The sequence below is a fragment of the Atractosteus spatula genome, chromosome 21 (genome assembly GCF_055471065.1).
Source record: "Atractosteus spatula isolate fAtrSpa1 chromosome 21, fAtrSpa1.hap1, whole genome shotgun sequence".
Taxonomy (NCBI): domain Eukaryota; kingdom Metazoa; phylum Chordata; class Actinopteri; order Semionotiformes; family Lepisosteidae; genus Atractosteus; species Atractosteus spatula.
In genome coordinates, this window is record NC_142726.1 from 5,208,565 (window position 1) to 5,225,360 (window position 16,796).

The 16,796-nt window shown below is 38.4% G+C and overlaps 1 protein-coding gene across 2 annotated transcripts in view; it reads right to left on the reverse strand.

The window, feature by feature from the left end:
• plcg2 (phospholipase C, gamma 2) overlaps nt 1-16,796 on the reverse strand; it is a 50,217-nt gene that overhangs the window by 20,528 nt on the left and 12,893 nt on the right. For both annotated transcript variants that reach the window (XM_088938915.1, XM_088938916.1), the window contains exons 3-16: nt 10,058-10,201; nt 9,763-9,856; nt 8,760-8,807; nt 7,773-7,857; nt 7,198-7,281; nt 6,418-6,461; nt 5,543-5,615; nt 5,162-5,263; nt 4,635-4,753; nt 3,452-3,537; nt 2,110-2,227; nt 1,117-1,285; nt 869-985; nt 166-249 (exon numbers count right to left, since the gene is read on the reverse strand). In XM_088938915.1, the coding sequence (XP_088795041.1) occupies nt 166-249; nt 869-985; nt 1,117-1,285; nt 2,110-2,227; nt 3,452-3,537; nt 4,635-4,753; nt 5,162-5,263; nt 5,543-5,615; nt 6,418-6,461; nt 7,198-7,281; nt 7,773-7,857; nt 8,760-8,807; nt 9,763-9,856; nt 10,058-10,201 (1,367 nt within the window). The remainder of the gene's footprint in view (nt 1-165; nt 250-868; nt 986-1,116; nt 1,286-2,109; nt 2,228-3,451; nt 3,538-4,634; nt 4,754-5,161; nt 5,264-5,542; nt 5,616-6,417; nt 6,462-7,197; nt 7,282-7,772; nt 7,858-8,759; nt 8,808-9,762; nt 9,857-10,057; nt 10,202-16,796) is intronic.

A 16,796-nucleotide genomic window follows, 5' to 3' on the forward strand; every position in this document is an offset into this window, starting at 1 on the left:
CAGACATGTTTAGGAGAAATAAATTCAGGAGAATTTTCAAAAACACTAATGGGATCATTTTGACCAGGAGCAAAAAGAGGAAATAACCGTGTGGTTGAAGTTAAGGTGCTGTCCAGTAAATGTTTAAATAATTTGAGAAAAGTGAAACCAAGAAGAAAAAGTCACCTTTTTAGCATCCTCTTCTTCTTCATACTCTTCTGCATAGTACAGCTTGTCACCAGCAATCCTACAGTAGTGTCGGTTCCATTGCTAAAAGACAGAACGATCATTGAGGTATCCCCAACAGAGGATCGGCAAACAGGTCTTCCCCACACTTCAAGGCCAGTTTGAAAATGCACTGAGGCAACTGAACACCAGATTCTCACTTTAATGAAACCTGTTTGCGTTTCAGAAACAAACCAACCAGTCAGCACTATTTTCTCTGTGGGAGTGCTTTAGTTACAAGGTACTGTATAATACAGGATGCCAAAAAAAATGAATGCCATCAGGAAAATGGGATCATTCGAATTCAAAGCTGAGCTGAAATACCTCTGCATTACATTTTTTTTCTTTATTGTTAATTGTGGAAACTGTATTAAAGTCAGCAAAAAAAGGGAAAAAGAGATTTGACTGGAGAGATTAAATAGGTTACAGAACATGTAAAGCATATATACAATATACAGGGTATGTACAGTATAAGATGTAGCTTTCAAATGAGCAAAAATATTCTTCTTGCTGTCGACTGCAAGGCAAGGGGTCGTTGATGTCATGATTTTTACTGAGAAGTGGGTAACTGTATTACAAGTGTTGGGCACTGTATTTTGTTCACATACTGCAAATATGTTGTGCTACACAAATGCTCAGTGTGCTCAGTGTTGTGCAACTGCACCTCATCTACTGGGTCCCAGATGAGCAGATCTCCCTGCTTCTCTCCTTTACGCAGATCTCCTCGACCTGTCCCATCATCTGGTCTCCCCAAATCATCAATTGAGCTCAGCTTCTTATGCTACAAACAGAAGAAGAAGGAATAAGCAAGGTGAAATGTCTGAACCACAGCATGGTTACAGGTTCAACAACAGGGAGCAGGGCCACAAAATGTCCGCGACCTTTCCCATGTCCTGCATGCTGTTGCATTACCTTGATAATGATTCTGCCCTTCAGCTGCGTGGGCGAGGGCAGCTGGTCTGCAATCTGTTCGACTGGCTCTGTCAGTAACTTCTCCTGAAAAACCTCCTGGAATATTCTGGCCATCTGACGCTGCTGTTCAATACAGCAGTGCTCTTCAATGGACAAAATGAGGGGGTACCTAGACAGTACGGACAGATCAAGATTATCCCACAATGTGACAAAAATGATCTTATTGAAAATGGTGCTTTTTTTCTTCAGAATAATGCTATATACTGTAATTGGCAGTTTTGATTTGAAAGAGGAAAGTGTAGAGCACAGATGCGAACTTTACAAATTGATGAATTTCATGAGAGCACAGATTATAGGAAATGTATTCATATAGTGATACTAGTGTGTTTTTAAACTTTTTGGTGTATAAGACATCTATTATTTATTATAGAAAAACAATTTGTTAATGTTATGTTGTTAGTTAAATAAATGTCAAATGTAACTTTCAAGTGATAATTACAAAGTACATATCAGACATATTTCTTAAGATAATAAGCACTAGCAACACATTCGTTTTTCAAAGGATTGTTCAGTGCTACTCTGATGCCCATTAAGAACTAACACGCCTTTTACTTATACTTAAAATAAATACTTCCCTATTGTTTGGTATTATACTGTATTTGGTAAAGTACAACTTTAAAAATCGAAACTGAAATCTATTTCATTAACTTCATCCTTTTTAAAGCCTCAGCAGACACAAGAAAAACCCCCCCAAACCATTTCGAGTTACTCCGTATCTGAACCAGAGAACAAAGGAAGATTAAAAACTGGACATTTTAGAAATCTTAGAAAGTGCGAGTTTTTCCTACACATTCATACTTGGCCTATCCCAAATACTAAGATCCGAAATAGACATACTGTACAAAGACATTTCCTACTATCAGAATCATTCTGATTACTCTCCTAAATGTATGACACCTAAGAGCCCCATTGCCAAGAAGACTGAACACTTACTCTGAGGCAACAAAAGCGTGCTCGTTGATCGCCCTCACAACGTCTTCAAATTTGATCTTCGTGGTCCTCGTCCAGCCGTGGTAAATGATGGGCTCCCCCGGACCATCCCAGCAGTCCACTGCGCAGCAAGGGAAATGGCGAGATTTTCATTTTGTGGATGCCCAAGACATCGCCTGAAACTCAAGTTTTGTTTTTATCAAGCATTTATTCAAATTAAAAAAACACCATTTCTATAATGCAACAGATATCCAGTGGGAATGTTTCATTTATCCCATAGGACAATGTGTAAATCCGAAAGCATAAGAGCTCCAAAACACAATAAAGGTTCCAAATTAACATGTGCATCTGGCTTGTTTTAACGATCCTCAAAACCCATCCAGCCATTAATTACTTTTAAGGTATCGACTTCAGCAACGTGGGCAGGTCTGTTTCAGACACGCATTGCTCTTTGTTAACCCCTGCCATTGTTTTACATCTTATTTCTGCAACAGAAAATAAAAATATGGGTTCTGGAAGTACACAATATTGAAAGTAAATTTACAAGCTGCTGGAGCTGAAACTTATATACGTGTAACTAAAAATGAAACGTAACCTTCAAGACTAATCTTTCTTCAGTGGTAAAGTTTTGGTCTTCCACTGAAAGTCAAGAGTTGTTTTTTTCTAGAAAGTGAACAGAAAGTTGTGGAGTGCAGAACAGACCAGTAAAAGTGCACTAACCGAAGCTGTGCAGTTTTTTTCCTCTGTGGAGTTTTGTCTGTTACCCATGGTGAATTTATTAGGTTTTCACTCCTCAACTCTGGATCTAAAGGGCTTCCAGTATTTCATACAGGCCTTCATTGCACTTTGCTACTCTGACTTACCACAACAGCCATTTCTAAGCATTGTTTTTCTTTCTTACACCATGGTGTAGCCATGTTTGATGTAATAAAACAGTGAACACATGTTAACACCACAGGAACCCACTGCAAAAAGGAAAACTGCTATACAGAAGTAAATGTAAAAGCACCACAACAGACATGTATAGGGATTCATTGGTCACTACAGTCCTAACACTGCTTAAAGACACAATTGACTTTAACTAGCAATTCTTTTTGTAGATCTTGACATCCTTTGAGCACTGATCATTGAACATTTTTTTACACTTTATAATCTGGTTATAGAACTCACTTTTTATCACAACTTCAAATCTCTGCTATACTGTATTAAAAAAAACTGTGGGTTAAGCACACAAAGTGCTTTATACATAGTATACAGTGCTTTACGATAGTTGCTTTAACTGGTATTATGTAAAATAAAATGTAAAATATATATAATTATAAGGTTTCAATAAAAGGAAACTGACACTCAATACATCGACATCCCATCCTCAGACACCTGACATACGCTTCTGTAGAAGATTCGCTCCGAAGCTGATCGCCTGTGAGGTACCTGAAGAGACAACAAGCAGATATTAATGACATTACATTTGCTTCACAAAAAACACTAATACAGTGTTAACAAAACTGATAATAAAAACAAAAGCTTAAAGACACAAGCCACTATAAAAATATTATCTGAAAAAAAATTTGAACTGTATTTAAAGCTTCACTAGATTATTGGAAGGCATGGACATGGAAAAGGGGTTTTCAAAGAAAAAAGAAAAAGAAGAAAAAAATGTTTTGTATTATTAGGTATTATTGTATTGTATTCTTTGGTAAAAGAACAGATACAAGAACTTATCAGTGGACATTAATGACCTGAAAACTAACTGAAAATGGAAAAAGTATCTTTTAATTCCTCTCACGCATCAAAATACACAGACTTCCCTGGCCAGAAGCAAACCCAGATCAAACTCCTATTGAAAGCATGTGATGCTCATGGAATGGTCAGCTCTATGCGGGTAAGAGGGGGCTCACTTCATCACCCACTTAAGTGAAGCTGTCACACCCTCCACATCCAGAGGGCGCTCCTTCTCTGTCCTGTTCCTAGTTTCCCTGTGCTTTACTTGTTCTTCCGGTGTGTCTTGTTGTCTGGGGCTATACAGTATATTTCCGGGCCTCCCTTTCCTCCTCGCTTGGCATTGGGATCGGTTGTCGAGAGGCTCACCTAAATAGGTCATCTTACATCTGCTACCTGAGGGCTTATGTCTTGTCCCCGACTCCACCCGATACCTTGAGCCCAGACTGAACCCTCTCGTTTGCTCTGCTCCTGCCGCGACGTCTAGGGTCCTCCCCTCTCGCCGGCCTCTCTCCACGGCTAGCCTCCGGCTCCTCCCCCTCTCCTCCAGCCCCCGGCTTCCATGACAGAAGCACTTTATAGCCTGGCATATGGCAGCCAGTTTGCCATCAACACCATTTCAGGCTTTAACCCCATTTAACCTTTTGAAGACAAGACCCAGCCTTTGCTTCGCTTCAGAGACCAGCTTGAGAGTTACTGTAAACCCCAACATATAATCTTTAAAAGCTCAAGCACAGGCTAAATACACTGCAGAAAAGGCCAGTCATAGCTACTGTAAAGATGGGAAATGGAAGGATCAAATGCCTTACGTGTTGTGAGATGAGTTGATCCAATAGTGAGACAGCGGATTATTCATGTCCTGGGGACAGACTTCTGAAAACTTCTCATCCCAAATAGAGTTTTCCTTGGAGAACAGGTAATTCATGAACTGTAATGCAAGATACAGAAAAAAAAATAGTTACAAAATTGTTGCATTACTTTAAGAGAATCTGGAAAAACCTAGAACTTGCATTTCTAGCCAAGCTACATTATACCTTAGCTACACATCACAAAGGATGCAGTTAGTACAGAAGAATACATCCAAACTCTACAAAACAGGCCATACAAGCTCATTTCTGGAGTTGAGTGATGACCAGTACATATTTAAAAAAAAAGAACTGTCTTTCTGGTCTCACAAAAAATTGGTACTGCCTCATGTTCAGTTGTGAGCTTTATGATGCCTGTGACAATGTTTAGATGACCTAGTCTAATTCTACACTGCCTTTCAGAAAGTTCCATTATGTATGAACGACAAACGTATTTGGAAGAAAGGTTTTCTTTAGAAGGAGGGCAGTACCTCGCTAACTTTGAATTCAGGATCATTGGTCTTCCTCATGGTGTCATCAATAAAGGTGGTCATGAGCTCCCGAACCATGTTTAGGTCATTGGCCCAATTCTCCTGTGGTACAAGAAAAGTACAGCATGAAAGTTTGGAATGAATGAATGATCAAAAATCATCAGCCTACAGTAGGTTACAGCCAGCGAAGGCAAACCAGTTGTGTCCTTAGAAGCTAAGCCTGTTCAACACATTAAACCTACTGTCAAAGCACAGTAGCCTTGTCTTTGTTATCAGTATTATTACAAAAACAGAAAGAAGATCCTCTTGGTGGTGTGTGTTAATACAAAAGATCATATTTCAGGGAACTATGCAAAAGATAAAACAGAACAATGCTTTTACCTTCTGCTGGTAGAGGAGGAACCTCTGGAAATCATAGAGAAGAACTGCTGAAGCATCTGGCTTGTCAGTGTTACTAAGCAACGTCATTGACAGAGACAACAAACAAAACATTATTATTATCTTTATCATGTCAGGCAAATACGTTTCCTCCAAAACAACTTATACTTGCATTCATTTACTGCTAAGCTAAGCATGCTAAGCATCATCACTGACACAATCTGAGTGAAGGACCCTGCTCAAAGGTACAACAGCTGTGCCCCACATGGGAGCTGAGCCCAGGGCCTTCTAGTCCAGAACCCTAACCACTCCTCCACACTGCTGCCTACAAATGGCAAAAAGACACATGGCAGGATCTGATTGTTCTTGGCCCATTCACTGCAAAATTACAAAATTATAGTGGTAAGGGTGACATAAGAGCAAAGTGCTGCTGTTATATGCTGTATAAATTATCCACCTTTATTATCCTGATCACTGTATTTCAGAAGACCACAGTATTTCATGCGAGCAGTGCTACATTAAAAAAAGTACAATGACTAAAGTTAGAAGAATGTGAAACATGTTAAACAACTTAGGTGAATTAATCTCAGTTATAAGTTTGCTGGACTGTAGTGCTGAACCACAAAGGCCACATTACTATCGTATACAATTTGAAGGACAGTGTATGTTTCAGTGAGAGGGTACAGGAGATCTGCAGCACTGTGGTTCAGTTTATAAACCACTACCAGGGGTCGTGTCAAGTTAGAGAGCACAGGTGGTGCAGAAGAAAAAGGAGTTACATTTTCTACACTTTTCCAGGCTTAAGAAAAAGTTCTCCTTTTTAATTTCTTTTTGATAGGGGACCGAAAGAATGTATTGAAAGTGAAAATAAACCTCACCCCATGATAAAAGAGCAAGACTCCTTCTTAAACTCCTCGAGAACCTGAAGGTGAACAGAGAAACAGTATCATCAAGATGGCAGCACCACTAGTTCACAGCTACCAAGTAGAAAAAATGGTACATAGCCCAAGCAAGCTTTCAATATGACAGAGCTGCCATTTGAAACACAGTATAAAGGGCAGGTATTATTAAGGCTAAGCATTATAGTATAATTTTCTAAACACACTGAACATTTGTTATGTGACCAATTGCAGATGATTTATTTAAGTAATTCCCAGAGCCCCCTTAATTGTTTAACTGGTCAATAACAGGTGATTTAGGGTGACTTCTTCGACTTTTTGGATTTGAGGTCTTCAGACACAGGGTTGAACACCACTAGCATAGAGGTCAATTACAGCAACCAAATTAAATATTCTGCACCAGGCCCTGCACGGTCCATAAGATCACATTTTCACACACAGAGGCGTGTGGGTTTGGTGCATCATCACAATTTAATTTGCTCATTATTTCAATGCGGCAGTCTGCTGCACTGACTAGCTTCTTCCCAGGAATGGAAATGCACAGTAAAACAAGATACAGTAGAACATTACTGTATATTACTGTTGCGCTTCTCTGGGAACCAGAATGGCACTAGTGCACATTCAGAAGAAGAACAGAACTGCATTTTGAACACGTCAGAGGAGGAGAGTGAACATGCTGTGGAACACCTGGGGAGCAGGCAGCTGGTCTCTCACAGTGAGCCGAGGCCGAGCGCAAATAAAAAAAATAGACAAGCTTACGCATTTCTGATTTTCAAACATCAGGTTGTTGTAGAACTTATGAAACTGCTCAAAATCTAGGACATCTTTGCGGGCTCTCAATTCCTATTCAAAAAATGAGATCTCAGATATTTGAATAAAAAAATAAGAGAGAATTTGATAAAATGTAAGAAACATTTTATATACTTTAAATACAATTAGTAACAGCAATAATTTTACTGAAATTTCTATATGCTATTAAACTTACTATTATAGCAATTTCTACTGATTGTGTCAGGAAATATATACATCAAAGATCAATGTTATTAATTTAATTACAATTAATTAAATTTGAATGTAATTAATGTTCTTGCGCTGTACTATTGTGTGTTAATGACAATTCTATTTAAATAGCCCCTATTTAAAAGAAAAATAGAATAGAATTATAATGACATTTTAATGCACAATTCTTTTTTAGAAATAAAAGGTCTTACATGTTTGTTTGTTAGCAAATTAAGATTAAATTTATTTAGACTTTACTCCAAAAAGTGGAGATGGTTCACAAACTGGCTGCTGTGTTATAAAGGTAAATAAAGGTAACAATGATGGATAACTACCGAAAACCTGTCCTTAAGGAACTTAGCATTGGGCACTTTGAAATTCAGCTGTGGCAGCAAGGACTTCATTTCTTTCATAGTGATCCTGTGAAAAACACGGATGTGAAAATGAGGTCAGAGTATCTCAACTAAGCTCTGTAAAGTCCTTTCACACCATGATGAGACCATTGTTCCTTTGGCTAGCAATACAAGGTGACACATACCCATCCAGAAAATGTTATGAAGCGCAGAAGGTATAAAAGAAACTTAAAAAAAGTCAATTTATATACACACTTATTTAAATGCCACACAGTTAGTACAGGTGGCTACACATTAGATTTAAAGACCATTAATTAAATAATTTATTGGTATAATATATTGCATGAACAGACCAATACAATTTCACAGTCATGCAATTATGTATACAATAGATGTCCCACCATTGTTGGAATTAAAAATTATTAAATACACACTTTAAATTCACCAGTGGATCAAACCCCAACAAGACCCTGAGTTAAACAATTAGTCCAGCCCAAAAAAATAAGGATCTTTTGATACTGAGATAATCCACAGTCCATCGCATAGGGACAACTTACTATCTGTTCATGTAGAAGGTTGATATTTAGATCAGGAGCGTTCAAATGGAAAACTGGACTTAATATTTCCTTAATATTTCGTCTCATTTTAATTTAGCAGGATGTTGTCATTCTTTTTTTTTCTTTTGTCCACAGGTGATGATTAAAAGAAAAAAGGCCCTGACTGGGCCAAAACATCCATAAAGAAGAAAAACAATTCTTCTTATTACATCTATTAAGTAAAGAACAGAATGCACACTGCCTCTTTGAAATATGTGCTGTTAGCAAAAATTTATTTTGCAATATATTTGAAAGCATTCAGAAATTTGTCTTTGCTTTGCTTAACTGTTTTACATCAGGAAGGTGTGAGAGTCTTCAAACCAAATTACAAAATAAAGCTGGTAGAAAAGGACATCCAGTTGAAATGACTTACTTGTTCTTTTTTGATTGATCAATTGAATACATCTGCTTCCTCAACCAGCTGTAAGGACAAAATCAAAACCAGCTGTGAATAAACTGTACATTTGTACAATCATTCACACACATCAGCAGAGCCACTACCTGAAAGACTAGAAACGAGCAGCAGTTATTTTTGATAGACAAATGTAGATCAATAAAGATATTTTAGATGTACAGTATGTCAGAATGCACACTGGACAGGACCGAGGTATGGTGCAAAGAAACATTCAGCTTCTGTACTCTACATGACTTAGGTTTTTAATGCTTTTCATTAAATTTGGAACAGATACAACTGATAAGAAATTTGAATTTAAGAAAGAGCACCTCTATCATGCAAAGTTGGGGAGAACCTTACATTTGGCATTGTGCAAAGACAAGAAGACATGTATGGTTGTAGCCCTCTTGTCTTTAATATATATATATACCGTACATACTTGTATTCCTTCATGTGGCAGGAGAAGTCAATTAAGAGCCAGTTCACATTTACAATGAAGACCCATTTATTATACAGCATGTTACTGGAGCAAATGAAGTGAAAGACAGTACCTTAAAGTCACAACAATGGTATCTCTCCTGCAATTCAAAGCCACTGATCCCTCTAGTCCTAGTCACTTTTCCACACTCCTATCTTTTATAAGGGTCACATTATGCAAATCTTTACACAGACCCAAATTTACATAAGTCAAAATGGATTCATATATGGTAACTGTACGTTACAACTGTACTCATCATTATTACGGTAGTGTGATAATCCAAAATTACACTGTTACAATATCATCACAGTGTATTGTACAGTACTTCAATAATAAAACTGTACTCTTGCAGTTGCAGGGCATTTGCATTGTTCTTCTTTACAGTACAAGCTGCTTTGGGTAACATTGCAAACACACCGTGTAAATGATTTCACACAACACACAGGTAAGAGAAGAGATGCACACCGGGCAATGTGGAACAAGACTGAAAATCAAAGACAATACCTTTCTACAATGTCTGGGGTAGGAGCGGCCACAGTCTCCTTTCTTAGCAGTTCCACACCAATTAGCCACTTTTCTGCATCTTTCTGAGTATCCGCTGCAGGAAGACACAAAAAGAAGGTTGTGAAGAGTAATTAGAAAACTGTGGAAAAAAGGCAAGCTTTATACACACTGATGTAGTGAAACAAGTCCTGCTGTCAGAATCTCGCTGTCTACTTCATGAAGCCAAAAGCCAAACTCCTTTGCAGCCATCTTTTTAACCAAGCTTCTCGTGAGATTACAACAGCCTGACACATACCGCTGAGGCTCAGGGTGTTGAGGACAAATTGGGATCCGTAGAAAATGGTGAAGCAGGTGGTCTCATCAAGGCATTTTTCTTTAAACCGTTCAAAGTCCTTAAAGTTCTTTCCAGAACGTATTTCTCTGATCTCATGTAAATCCACTGAAACAAAAAAAACAGGGAACAAGTGTGAATTAGATAGCACTAGAATTACATTATTTTCTATCAGAGGTTTCAGTATAAACATATAAAGGGATAGCACACTTGAGACTTAATCCGTCACTGTTGTCACAACCCCCTTCCTTCACTTAAGAGGAATGAACTAGGGAGACAGTTTCAAGTGTGAAGTTGGAGTGGCGGGAGGGAAGCTAGATGCTGTGCATGAATGATAAATTGTTTTGATGTTGTGCTAAATGATGTGCACAGAATTGTGGGCAACAGAGAGAGCAAAGTGTTAGATTAACATTTCTTGTCCCAGACATCTGTGAAATAACATAATTAAGTATTTTAAAATAAGACTTTACACAAATCTATATGTTCTTAACAGGGCACAGAGGGAGAGTGGCACTCTCCGTTTGTGGTTTGGATAAGAATCTTTGTAACAGCCTTGTCCTTCAGAGCTGTGAGGGAACTAGAGTACCTGTTGAAAACTCATTCAGCTACACAAGAGTTTTTGCCAACTCATATGAACAGCTGATAATAAAAACAAATTGGACTATGGAGCTAAGAGCCTGCAGTGCTAATCATCTGATCACTGTATTGTTCCTTTTCAGTCATTTTTCATTTCAGCACATGCAACGCTGATCAGACATCAAACAGGTAGTGCATTTCTTTGGAGACTACAGCAGGGTTCAATATCTGCAAATGTAATATTCACTTATTGGCAAAGCGCTCTGGCCGATGGGGTCTTGGATGAAAGAAAAGTAAAGCCGGATGAAACAGGGTTGAAGGCTGTTAACTGTAACTTTCAAATTAGGGACACAACAGACTAGGATAGCGAGACGAACCCAGCTAGTGAGTGAGCCTCTTCTTTTGGTTGGGTTGTTTGTTTTAGTTGAGTACTTCAATTATAATATAAAGGACTTTTACTTATGTCTCCTATCCATACATACTGTATATATAATGTAGTACATTACGGGAAGATACAGGAGCAGACTTGGTTATATCCAAATGTGGTTATTAGCGATGGTTCTCTACACCAAAACTTTCCAAATGTCGAGTCCCTACTGTATGTTATTTGGCATGAATGCAATACAAATGTCTTCCAAATTTACGTACAAAAACACAGTGACTAACTCCCCATAAGTGTGTGTGCAGTAACATACTGTAGACGTTTTAGGACTACTACTTGCAGCTTCTAAGGCAAGCAGAAACCACTTAAAGTCCACTGTGAGAGTGGACCACACCTCCCACTGCACTCCCCACTCCGTGGCATGTGGGAATGAGCAGCTATCACACCGGACACGCGCCCACAGACGGCGTTCAGTTTAGGACCGAATGTGTTCCCCTCACCAGCAACACAAACAATTACTCCGAACTAAGAAAGGATTCTCTCCTATACCAGAGAACAGAAAACTCTGCAGACGACTACACACCAGCACACCACAAAGGATTAAGAAGCACTCTGTTGGTACTCAGCCAGCTCCCCATCAGATCCGACTCTATCACACATCTATACTCAATGTGCAACTTTGTTTCACATTTCATTTAAGAAATAAGCTAATACATATACAAGGTACTGACTAATTGTTCCATGAGGAGGGCTACCTCATCTACACTATCTATGTGCCATCTTGCCAGAATAAACCTTAAATTTATGCAGTATTTTACATCCTAAAGGATCCTAGAAGACTTTACATACAGGAGGGGACTCTCTTCATCTGCTATTGTAATGCAACTTCCACCTGGGTGACAGCTGCCCTTACGTGCCTGCAGTCCCACTGCACTAAAATTGAATCTAATCGCTGTTAGATCACGGAGGGAAGTGAGAAATTGTTTCTATAATTGAATTAAGGAAGAATGTTTAGGTAGGCCAGACTGTAAGAGCACAGAGGGGAATTTACCCAGGACACCCTTCAGCTTCCAGAGACATGGGATCTGTGATGATCTTTGATGACCAAATAGTCAGGACCTCAAGTTTAACGTCTTATCTAAAGGATGAGACCTCCTACTGGAGATTGGAGATTCATAGATGTTTAATTGCAGTACCCTAATGATGTCCTTCCTATTCCTAATGTGCCTCCTATTTATGGCAACTAAAGAAACTAAAGAGATGTTATTACAAAACTTTTCAGCCCCATAGTTTTAGAGGACTAAGCATATTATCAATTAATGTTTATTTTCATATTGAATTTCATTTTGGAAACCTTCTTACAATTACAGTTGTAAAATTTCAATTACAATTTCTACATTTTTTAAGCCTTTTTGTTCATTCTTGAAGGAAATTATATTTTTATGCCATCTTGTCACTGCTGAGAAAAACATAAACCAGATAAAATGATTAGGTTTATTTCAAGACAGGTTCCACAGCCTCTACTAAATGGCAACAAACTTGGTTTCTGATGATGCTTGATAAGAAGGGCATCTCTTTAGACACAGAGGGCTCCCCAGTTCAAAATCCACATGTTTTAAGGCAGCAGCAATAACAGACATTTATGTGTGCTGCCACCATACATTTTGTATTTAATTGTTTAGCCACCTTTCCCATACTATTCTTGTAAAGGCCTTCGAGACAATGCTCACCAAGAAAAGCCTCTCAAAAATATGTTTCTGGAATTTTTACTGTACAACCTTGAAAGCATAGCTGAAGTACTCAAGCAGGTGCAGTGTTATAATATTAGGCGAGGACTTACACTAAGCAATTTAGTATTTAATCTATTTTATTTCTTGTCAAAATCAGCATTCTGTCATGCTCATTTTCAAATGGTGCTCCCATTTTCCATTTATATATACTGTACAATCTTGTGAGGTGCTGTATCTTGTTCTGTCCTGCCCATTTCACCTAACCAACTGATAGGCTTTGCATGAACAGATTTTAGGACCCAACGAATATAATGACTGAAGGATGATTGACAGTTGTTTTGTTTTTGTCTGGGGCAAACACAACCCTCTCAAGCATGAGAAACTAGACCCTGGCTTCTCAACTGCACCAGGAAGAGTGATCTGAACACACGCAAGCACCCTGTGGTCTTCTGTGGTTGGCTTGCCGACTGCTCACAGAACAGGAAACGGCACCTGCGAAAAGGAAGCAGATTCGGATGGCTTTCTCCCTGAGGGATTTGCATCTCGCCCAGAATCAAGACACTATCACTTGACTGCTCATATTGTTCACAAAACTTTACTCAGTTTATTTCAAAACCCTCAGCCCTCCGCTTGCACAAAGAAAAGCTTGTGACCCTCATGCATATGGAAATGTGATCCCCGAGGACACAAAGCCTCAGTGAGGCTGCTTTGCAAATTCCTTCTCAGAGATCAGATAAAATCAAAGTCACCCCCGCTTTTAGCCTATAACAATATACTCGGCTACAAAAACTCACACTGTTCCCATCACCTTCAGGACAGGCTTTACCACTGACAGTTTTGCATGAACTATTTTATTATCACAATATTTATTATTAATAATAAAACTGACAAGGATAGCACCCTCCATTGGTAAACCCCATACAGCTAATGTCAACATGATTTGGAGTGGAAATTCTGGTTAAGTCCAGAATTGCAGAGGAGGTTTCTGTAGTGTAATTCTGATCATACAAACTAAGCATGAAACTATTATATAGAAACGTATTCCTTTTTAAGGACTACTATATCCTCTGTTCAAATGTTACAGCTGCTATAGGTCAACAGATACTTTTCAAAGACAAAAAGTACTTTTTTTGAAGACATTTTTGGAACATAAGGTCTGATCTATCTGTTCATGTTCAACATTTAACTGAGAACAGTACAAGAATCCTTGTGGGACCCGTGTCTGTGTCCTGCAGGCACTGAGGTTTCTTAGCTCACCAAGAAAGATATTACAAACTAATCTCCCATGGAATATATTCATGTCCTTGAGCTGTGCCCCCAGAGCTCGTTTAGATAATTGGTGAGAATTCTGAAAAGACCAGGCCTAACATTTTTAAATAAAATATGCAAAGAAACCAGCTGGTGTTCAAAACTTAAGGGAAGGAAACACTTTTTGAGGGAAGTCACTTTGATTAAACAAAACCTTTGCATATCTGAAAAATATTTTTTTAGATGCATATGAGGCTATGCGCACATAACAAACCACATACAAAATACTTAAAAACAGATGATGAAACAAAAACAGCTGCAATATACTATTTCATTCAGATTAAATTTTTTTCACAACAAGCACTGCTGGCAAGCGTTCAGCTTGGGGCCACTCAGAATGTACAGGTGCTATTTCATTTATTATAATTATTATAAAATTATAATTACAGTAGATTTCCACAACAGAGAAGCTCCCACAGTGATGAATTCCAGACAACTGGTCATCAGGGAAAACACAAGGAAGCATCTTCTTCATTCATACTCATGATTTATATAGACACCGTCACTGCCGAACTTACTATCATTTTACAGTACCTATGTTTGAAGTCATTGTGAAAAAAACAATCATTTTAGAACCCAGTAGATACCATAAATAATACATTTTATGTTTTAAATACCGTTTATTTTTTTTTAATAAACGGCTTGAATGCCTGCTGGCATGTGGAATTCTCAGTCTCTAACCAGGCAATGATGCAGTGCCACAGAAACGTCATAAGAAACTGGGAAGAAAAGCACCTCGTGATTCAGACAGTGATAAGGTGCAGTAGCTGTGCTCATCTGTTTCGAAGCTGCCCGCTTCAGTGTTTGGCTTTGTTTGATCTTTTCACCGCTACATAAAGACTAAAACAGGACATTGTCACTTTAAGATTTATCCGAAGAACCATCAAATGTTTGGTCACTGATGTAATTGAGAAATCGCTTAAAAGCAAACACTTGTTTTTTTTTTATTTTTAACATTCAAACCAAACAGGAACTTTTGTTTTCAGCAAGTCTAGGGCTGTCCCCCACACGCACAGGCGCACTTGGCTCACGACGGGCCTCATGGGGACCAGCTCTCTGTGGACACACTGCAGAACTGCTGCGCTGAATGTCACTGAAGAGGGCTGCAGACCTACTGAGGCCCCTTTCAGCATATCGGGGGAAAAAAGGGGAAGCATCGGAAAATTAGGAAACAGCTCAGCATACTGTGCTACGCATTCACTGATAAATTGCCTTTTTTTTCGTCTATTCAGAAGAAAGTAGACATTCCGGGCAAGCTGCACGCTGGTCAGCCGATTTCAGATCTACGGAAGCCAAGACGGTTACAGACGAGAGGCTGCACTACTGCGATCTCAGGAGCAGGGGTGATTTTATTTTAACACTGCAAACTCATTTGAGGCACGGGCCTATATTTTGTAGCACTGAGGCTACAACAGGGACAGATGGTTTGAAATCCCTAAAGCCCCGCTTTGTGCAGAAACCCTCCTTTTGAATGCTTTAAGCAAAGCTCATCGGGTGCAAGTTTTTTTTTTTTACTTTTTGTCAATCTACCGTACACCCTTCCTCCTCTCTATTTGAAGATTAAACATCAGAACTAAATGAAAGTGGCCTTTGAAATGTGGCCTGCTTCTTGAATTAAACATTTTTTTACCCCGCTATGAGATGGGAAACCTGATGAACATCAAAAAAGTATCGGCACAATATAAGGGCAACAGAATTAGTGTACATGATACATTTGCAAATACTTTATTATTAAGTACAATGTATTGTTTTATACATTTTTTAAATCCTAAAAAATAAATGTGTTTTGTCTCATTGATAAACCCTGCATACTGATGCAAAAATAAACTTTTTATTTTTACATAAATTGGGAATTTAAAATTTGGAGCACATTTTTCATTAAGTGCTTTGAAAATTGTTGTCACATGTTTTTCATAGAAAAACCAAATAAAATTGAGTAGCTTTTCTGAAAAATAATCCATTTATTCCTTATTTACTACAGAACAGCAACAGAAAACTCTTACACTAAAAACAATTTACATAATATGATTTTCATCTTGAAAGAAAACCATCATGCATGTCCCACCTGTGGTACAAAATTAGGTGATTAAAGTTAATAAATTAGACAATTAACTTAATTAAAACTTAAGAATTTGATTTTAGACACATTTTACAATACTGCCTACAGTATGCCAGTCTCGTGGAGATTCTATCACTTCAGATGAAAAGGCTATCATTTGTTTATTATATTGAAGCTGAAATAATAATTTTGTTTCAAGTGATTTTACTCAGAAACCTACAAGCCGGTGTTTTAGATGAAATACCGTTCTTGGCACACAAATTCCCAAACTTTCAAAACCTTCAGCAAACGAAACAAGACTGAGGCTCTTTCTGCAACATACAGAAAATTGCACAAAATACATTGATGCTGTGCTAGTGTCTCCTAGGTGCTAAAACGTCGGGTTTATAACCTTGCTACGTCTTTAGTCAATCTACCTCCAAGTCAGATTCAGCCAAACACAGCACATTATTTTTTAAGACTTAAACGGGCATTTTAGGTTTTTGTTCTCGGAGATGTCAACAATTACAAGCTGCGGTATGCATTACTGTATTAAACAAGCATTATGTGGGGGAAAAAAGGTGCGGAGACAGGCTGCAGATCCAGAGATACAGTAGAGCAGCACACGGTATCCGTGCGTAATGGTAATGCGGGTTCCCTGCTGCTGCG